The sequence below is a fragment of the Mugil cephalus genome, chromosome 19 (assembly GCF_022458985.1).
Source record: "Mugil cephalus isolate CIBA_MC_2020 chromosome 19, CIBA_Mcephalus_1.1, whole genome shotgun sequence".
NCBI classification, from domain to species: Eukaryota; Metazoa; Chordata; class Actinopteri; order Mugiliformes; family Mugilidae; genus Mugil; species Mugil cephalus.
In genome coordinates, this window is record NC_061788.1 from 11,964,229 (window position 1) to 11,972,501 (window position 8,273).

At 41.0% G+C, this 8,273-nt stretch overlaps 1 protein-coding gene across 1 annotated transcript; it reads right to left on the bottom strand.

Moving 5' to 3' along the window:
- Window positions 1-827: 827 nt before the first annotated feature.
- anxa4 (annexin A4) lies at window positions 828-7,918 on the bottom strand. The gene is made up of 13 exons (XM_047570555.1): window positions 7,794-7,918; window positions 6,517-6,577; window positions 6,172-6,259; window positions 5,423-5,517; window positions 4,457-4,570; window positions 3,531-3,621; window positions 2,778-2,857; window positions 2,432-2,488; window positions 2,244-2,337; window positions 1,924-2,019; window positions 1,769-1,827; window positions 1,246-1,368; window positions 828-1,035 (listed from the first exon to the last, which is right to left on the bottom strand). The coding sequence occupies exons 2-13, from the start codon at window positions 6,523-6,525 to the stop codon at window positions 979-981; spliced, it is 963 nt and encodes a 320-aa protein (XP_047426511.1). The 5' UTR covers window positions 6,526-6,577; window positions 7,794-7,918; the 3' UTR covers window positions 828-978.
- Window positions 7,919-8,273: the final 355 nt, after the last annotated feature.

The window sequence follows — 8,273 nt, forward strand, 5'->3', positions numbered from 1 at the left end:
ACTTGCATTACCTCATGTTTTATGGTAGACCATGAAAGAAAAAGAAATCCTCTTTGTGTCCAATGTCCTCATTAGAAAAATACAAATAAATGAAAGGTGCTTGTAAAAAGAAATTTATATTGGTTTTAAACACTAATGGAAAATACTTGTACAAGGAAAACAGTGATACAAATAACTGTATGCACTACTGAGACAATATCTAAGCCTTTCTTGGGAGTTTCAAAATCTTGAGGATTTAAGTGAGGATTTCATCATATGGCAACAAGGAGCAGCAGCCCCTCGGAAACGCATGAATCAATGCAGCGGTTCAGCTGTTTGATATTGTGACTACCAAGTGATTGATCTGGGGTTTTAGTGATGTTCTTTCTTCTTGTTTATGCCACACTGAAGGGATACGAGTATTATTCTGCGGTTCTCACCGGTGCTATCAACGTTATGGTGAACTGTTTTGGTGCCACCTAGTGGTCACCTTGAGGTGAGCCACACATTATTCTTGCTCAGCTATGGGGCTGTAACTTTCTATGAGCCGCGCGACATCCTCTTTAATTTGATTAGAGCCCTCTTTACTGCCTCCCAAATCAAGCTCGCCTCACTGTTAATGTAATTGCGTCAAATGACCCTGGGCTGACTCGACAAATGAGGAACTGCTACCAATTAAACAAATGGACTCCGCGGACTGGACGGTCATGAAAATGTTGCGTTGGAACAGGCGTGGGAAGTGGAGGCCAGTAATATCCATCTTCAAAGATTAAAGGGACATATATCTTTCTCTTTAATACCTTTAATTAATCCTTAATGCGGGATCGATGACAAAACGCAGACATGTGTAAAAGGTCATGGTCTTTGGTTTAATTGGTATTACAAACGGTAAAACAAGGCACCAAGTCAATCGTTCAAATGGAAAAGACATAGAAGAAGAAGAGGAATGGTATTGCTTGAAGATTAAAGGCTTGGCGGGTTGTTGTTCTGATGTTTCTTTCACTCGCCTCCACACAGCTCCAGCAGGATTTTGCGGTAGTCACCAGATGTGTCTCCCTACACAGTGGGAGAAAAGATCTGTGAGACTTCAAAGGACTGAGGTTTGGAATTATTCTAACTGTTCCGAGACAGGCAAACTGATAACACTGATTAGTTTTTTTTTTTTTCTTTTCACAGCAGATGTCACTGATATGGGAATGGGAATGACTGTCGTCATATCACAGCTGATGTACCGCAGAGATTTTCCTCTAGTCTTCAGTGGCTCACCTTGATGAAGGAGTAGAGCGTCTTTCCGTACATCTTCAGGAACTGTGCTTTAATGTCCAGCATGTCGATCTCAGCTCTGGCAACCATTATTCTGATGAGGACAGTGTCTGTGGTGCCCAGACCCTGACGAGAAATAAAAGAAAGTATTTGTAATGTAACAGAGTTTCTGTACGAATATGAGTCAAAGAATATGAGCAGCAGTCTGCTTTTCATATGGCTGAAGTAACTAGTGTTACCATCTGCGCCGATGTGGCATAACATTATGACCACCTTCCTAATATGTTTTGGTCTCCCTTATGTCTTCAAAATAGTTGTGACTCATCAGAGAATGGACAGATCCAAATGTTTCGTAGAAGATTGTATTGTATGGTCATAATGTTTACCTGATAGGTGTAAATTCATAAATAATTAGCCAAATAAAAAGCACTAACTTTCTAGGACAACATTTTTATTTTTTTTTTTACTTATAAGGATAAGTCTTTGTAAGTAAAGAGAAGTAGATGTATATTAATTAAATACTTACCTTCATTGATTTGTATAATCGTTCTGCAAAAAAGGCTGGTTTGTTCCTCACACATTTAACTGCAAACAGAAATAAATCCCAGAGTGTAAGAAGCAAATATAAAAATGTACATAATGTAGATCCACTGAAAGGACCGTGACACTGAGGGGACAGACCTATGGCCAGGAAGATGTCTTCCAGAGAGCCAGACATCTCCCTTTTGATGCTCTCCTCAATGTCTCTTCCAGAAATCTTCTGGTATTCCTCGAACACTGCAGGACAACAAATATGATTAATGTGGGAAGCAGAATTGGGAATTTGATTATGTTGAGTCACTAAATCAGGGTTTGTTTCACAGAGATGCCACAAGGGGTCACTAAAGTCCCTTAAATGTCTTCTGGTAAATGGAATAGAAAATGACTGCATAATCACATGACTCAAAACACAAGGTCTGGAGTATTTTAGAAGGATCCATATGGGTGACGCGTAAGAATACCTCGCAGCAGATGGTTTCGGTTCCTCACACAAAGCACAGTCAGGAATTTCACCTCGTCTGTGCCCCATCGGGCCTCGCCAGCCTCATAGATTTCCTACAATCGAAAGCATTCTTAGTAAAAAAAAAAAACATTGTGGGAGTCACAAGTTCCACAATGAAACATTTTATCTCAGGATGCAAGTCTTTACCTTGGCATCTTGAACAGCCTGGGCCTCGTTCACTGTGTCGCTTTCATCCCGTCCAGCCTGCAATGGAGAAGACGCAGCATTTAGAAGAAAAAAATAATCAGTGTTTTTATCATGGAGAAGTTGCTAATTCTTCCTCTTCCCTAATGAGCTGATGGTTGTAAAAAGTTCAGCTGAACAAGTTAATTTTAAACTAACCTCAAAAAATACCAGGAAGTGAATGTTAATACACAGTATTTTTTAAAACTTCCCTACACTTCATATTTCTAATGCTTATTTAACATCTATAATAACGGCCAGTATGACATTCTCCAAGCTATGGCGGGCTGCGTGTCGATGTTTTTCTCACCGTGAGTAAAGACACCAAAACCCTTTGAAACATTCCAGATGTGTCCCCGCGCACGTCATCTTCCAGGTCCTTCTCGTATTCTGCCACGGAAACACAAAACAAAAACCATTTTAAATATAAACCGTTTAATAGCCGTTGATGGCTAGAGCTGTTAGTGTGACATCAAGATTCATTCACTTCTGGTTGTTTTATTTCTCAGAAACTTATCAGCAAAACATCCCCAGCAGGCTACAACTATGTTCAGTGACTCAATGAAAGATAGATTCTCACAGCTTTACAGGAGGTTCATCGAAAGTGATCGTATTCGCTGTGATTTCCGCATAACATAAAATAGAGGCTTTATTCCAGGGTAAAATAAAAACTATTTATAGTAGGTTAAGAGCTGTAACGTCCATTAATATTCACTGCATCTTAACTGTTCTCTCTATCAACTGCAAAAACCATGTACATGACACCACAAAGCTTGTGAAAGACAGCCCTTTAAAAACCACTTTACAAATACTTGCCAGTCACTGTCATTGCAACCTTAGAGAAACAAACTGCCAAACAAAGAGCAGGAATGGCTTTTATGAATAATTTACAACATCCACTGTTTTCTAATAACTGTCGTCTTTTCATCTCCAAACAAGAGGGGGGGGTCGCTGTTGGACAGTGTCGGATATCAAATGGCGCGCGGACCACAGACACAGACGGATACTGTGATATGCAATGACCTGATAATAGAAGGTCTATTCATAGAGGTGACTCCGTTACCTTTCTTGTAGAATGCGCTGATGGTTTTTATTTCATCGTTTGACCTTGAAGCCAGAATATCGATGAGGCAGGCCTCTTCGGTTCCAGCCCCCTGTGATGAATCAGTATCGTCAGCCACACGTTAATGAATCAAAGGAATAAGGCAGTGCTGTTCTTTTATTTCCCTGATTGTCGGCGAGTCTCAAAAAGTCAGTGCTTAAGTTTGCCTTTCAATACTTCCTGATTTCCTTCACATCCCCAAGGACAATTATTCAGACAAATAACATAAGAAATATCCATAAAACCGCTGAAAACACAATTTTTCCAATGTTAGCATGGTTGCTAACATTAGCCACCGTGCCTCCAGTGTTTTTCTATGGAAATGGGCCTAGACTATATAAACATGGAGTGAAGACAAAGCTGAATAGGTCGTAAGCTCCACCCCCTCCATGTTAGTGGATGGGACACTCTAAGCAAAAGCAAGAGGCACCTTGGACCACCCCATTCATACAGTCTATGGCATAGGTCTACAACAGGGGGGCCGCACTGAGGTGCCTCCACGGAGGTACCCACAATTTTCCAGCATGGCCACCCTACTGTTACTCATGTTTGAAATAAAAAAATGAATATTTGGACCTGTGCATTGTTTGAATAGCTTAATATTTAACGCAAAATGATAAGAACAAGACCCCTGATCTATGGAATGGACTCCCACAGGGCTATTGTTTGTCTAACCAAGCAACATTTTCAGCATTTTCAACTATTTAAATGGTGTTCAAAAATGAACAAAATTAAACAAGAGTGTAATGAATGAAGATGACATGCAGAGGTGTGAGTAATGTCTCTCAAGGATTGTTTGAGGTTTTAGTTACAGTTACAGTCAGCATTTGTGTTGTTCATTGTAGACTTAAGTGTTCTGGATGAACATATATACACAGAAGTCTGACCTTCATTGCAGTTCTCAGCTCGTAGGCGTCATACACGGGGGCCAGCATCAGCAGACCTAAAACCACGCTCTTGAAGTTTCCGCTCAGCTCGGAGGACAGGTCATCGGCCAGGTCCTGCAGGATGGACGGGAACAGATGGATTAACAGTCGTTCCCAGCGCTTCAATAAATTCATTAAGGCGCACGTCTGCGAGGTGATTCTCTTTGACGTTAAACTATATTCAGGTGTCTTTTTATTCATGAGCCATGATTTCACACATTCCAGCGCCTCCAGTCTGGAGGGCGTGGACTCTGGAAACACTTTAGTGAACAGAGGAGCTGTTCCACACAACTCTCCTATGTGACCGCATGTGGGCGTCGCCAATGTCAAACATGACTCACTCTTTCTGTCTGGAAGGATTCCTCCCTCCAGTCCTTGTGTCAGTCGTATATCCTTATTTGAACCTTCAGATACTTTTATTGATCCCTTAACAGGCACAGTGCAGTGAAGTACTCATTATCTTGCTATGTCAACACAATAAAATAAACAGTTTCCCTTTTCGTTAATGTACTGAGCCATATAATCATTAAACAAAGAAATTAATAGTGTGCACTGTGTCTTTTTTGAGATTTGTGCATGTTTTCCTATAGATAGGAACCTTCCTCTTTCCAACAGATTGAGCCTTTCTCAATCCCTGTCTTTGATTAGAGCAGGCATTCGTTTCTGCTTTAAAGTTAATGGTTAACTTGGACTTTATCAGCACCGTGTCCGTGCAGCAAAACCACACCTAAAGTAACAAATGATGGGAAGACACACGGTGGAAAGAGATGTTCGGTGATGACACACGCGCGGCAGATGTCAGCAGGCTCCATCAGGGTAGATAAAGCAGTAACTTCTCTGCTTACTCTGCGTCAGTCATGTTTATTAATGATTAAGAAGGAAAGAGGAAATCATTCACAAACATACAGCTACTCGGTCGACTCTCACCTTCCCCACTGTTTGTTTGTAGGCCTCTTTGATGCGCTGCCTCTGGGCAATAGTGCGGTGAGCGAGGACCTCGATGATGGCTGCCTCATTCGTGCCTGGAAGAAATATCTCAAACCTTTAAAAAATTATAATTCTTAAATTATAAGGGTATACAGTATTCCTATGCTTGGAACTCAATTGAAGAACGAGGGTTCAGCCAACATGTTTCGGACACTGAATCAGGCATCAGTGCTGCTGCCCAGGAGATGATCCTAACACACAGCTGTTTGTTGCCGTTGGCATAGAAACCATTTGTTTTGCGATGGAGATGAAACTAGAGTCAGGGGAAGGCGATTACACCGGCAAACAGCATCAACATTCCACATCAAAAATGTGCAGGCAGAGAAACAAATGTTGTGTTTGTTAGCATGTACGTCCACCTACAATATAATGAGGTTGGTTTATTGCTTCCAGCACGATCAGCAAAGTCTAAATGGATTTTAGCCTCATATCAGGAGTGAGGAGACTCCATAACACAGTGTGTAAAGCGAGGCAAAGTACAAGGATCCAGATGAATATGACCATAAAAACAAAAGCGTAAAGCTGCCATGGCAACACAAGCTCTGAGCAAAACTGAAATTAGATGACAAACTTTCCTGCAGAGGAAGGGAGAGACTGAAGATTTTTGTTCCACGAAGGCCTAAATATAAAGGCGCTGCCAAATAAACCTCCAGCTAACGACGGTTTCTGACCAACAGCGGGTCACTCACCGGCTCCCTTCATGGATTCTCTGAGCTTGTTGGAATCTGCCTCCGCACTGAAACCAGCCGCCTCAGTCACTGTCCCTCGGTTTCCGATCTGGTCGTAAATGACACAATTACAACAGCTGAACACTACAACAGAGTGATTTATGCTACAACATGACTGGTCTCAAAATGAATAGGGCTCCAAATTGAATCTTCTAATAGAAACTTGAACCTATAAGCAGATTTACTGTATCACAATGCACCCAGTGTCCAGCGAGTCTCTGCTGCACAGGCGATTCAAATAAATGTAAATGCAGTTACGATACGACGGGTCTCATTGTGTGCACAGGTGGAACAGGAGCTACTTACTGCTGCCATTGTAGACGGGTGGATTGGGATGAGTAGATTTTCAAACTGGAGGCCAAGAAAGCTACAAAAAAATGAAATAAAATAAAATAAATTCTTGGATGTCAGCTGCACAAGGGCTAGTTTATGACATGGGGAAAAAAAAAAGAGCAAAACCACAGAGGCAGTAAGCTGTTTCAGGTTTGAATGTGGACCTCATTAACTTCTGATCAATATTGTATGCAGTTCATCGTGTTAGGGAGGGTTTCCATCACGCACATTTGGTCAAGGGCTCTTGTGTCCCACTTCTGCGCCAGCGTCCCAGGAGCTAATCTTATTACGCTCGTGTTTGTTAGGACACACCTGTAATTACTCCCCTGAGTGGAAAGGAAGCGCCTTTCCTGCCTCTTTAAGGATCAACTTACCCACTGATGCAGTCATCAGTGATCTTAGTCAAAATCATATTAGGAAAAAAAAACGTTTACAAGACGTCTACAAGTCAGTTGGACATAAATTGACAAAAACAGGACTTCTATCCTGAAGTTTGACACCTTAGACATTTACTGATCAAACACAGTGGGCTAACTGTCTGTAGGTCAACAGTCACACCTGAGTGGTTTGTGGTGTAAATACAGAGCATGTGATGTCTACACACACACACAAACATCCTTCAGCAGGAGTTATCATACACCAACAACTCTTATTCTGTTCAGAAAGCGCACACAAAAAGGTGTGAATATAATCTCCTTTACACAATAAAATGAGTGTCCTTGTTATTTGTCAGGCAAATTCATATTCATGCAAATAGGCGCATTATTACAGTGAGGTAGACATTACATGAACCACGGATCATATTGTATTTTGTTTCACTTTCGAATTCAACATACTCATACTTGCACCTTACATTCTTAGAAAGCATGTGACTGGATAAAGAAAAATTAAACTGAAATCGAGTTCGCGGGAAGTTGTGCAACACTAAACAGGCAACAGAATTATGAAATTATTCATAACAACAGAATTACGAAATATCTCTATCAAACAGTTAAAAACGTGAAATGCATTTGTTGACAATTCAAAATAAATAAATAAACAAAACACTTAGCGCTTAAGAGAAAGTCGCGTCTACACGGATTCAGGAAGAACACTTCAAAAATGAACTTGGCATGAAGATAGTGGGCACACCCTGCTCACAGACAGAGAGCACCAACCGCCTCTGTCTGAGCTCCACTCTCAACAAAGTCACTCCATAAAACATATTTGGAAACATGACTGACGGTGCACACAAGGAACACACATCTTACCTGTTCCGAGGACAGTTTACCCAGACCGGAGTCCGACACAAATAGGAAGCGTGAAAGCAACGGAAAACTGTAGCTTAACTATCAACTGCTTTTAATCCCTCCCCCCTTGATAGGACCCTCCTTTTCATGCGACGCATTCACGAACGTCTAATCTAAACGGGAAACTTCCCTTTAGTTAATGACAAATTGCAAGATTGATATATTTTATATGTTAAATGTAAGAAAGTGAGTGAAAACAGACACACAATAAAAGTTAATTTGTCGAATAGGATATGCTATTTTTTATTATTATTATTATTATTTAAATACGCAAAGCGCTAATGTGTCGGCCATTTTTTGGTACACGTGTGAAGTTTTATTTCCTAAAATGTGAGACATTGTTAAGAGATGCCCAGTATATAACGGACTCGGAGTAAAAAGGCTGACGAGGTGTTATTTTTGGACCTCGGTGATGCGCGGTTTGTGCGGCACATGACCGCC

Coding starts and splice junctions, on each gene's coding strand:
- anxa4 (XM_047570555.1), bottom strand. Junction 3,622..4,456: donor AGCTGAGAACTGCAATGAAG/GTCAGACTTCTG, acceptor GATTCATCACAG/GGGGCTGGAACCGAAGAGGC. Junction 1,036..1,245: donor CGCTCTACTCCTTCATCAAG/GTGAGCCACTGA, acceptor CCCACTGTGTAG/GGAGACACATCTGGTGACTA.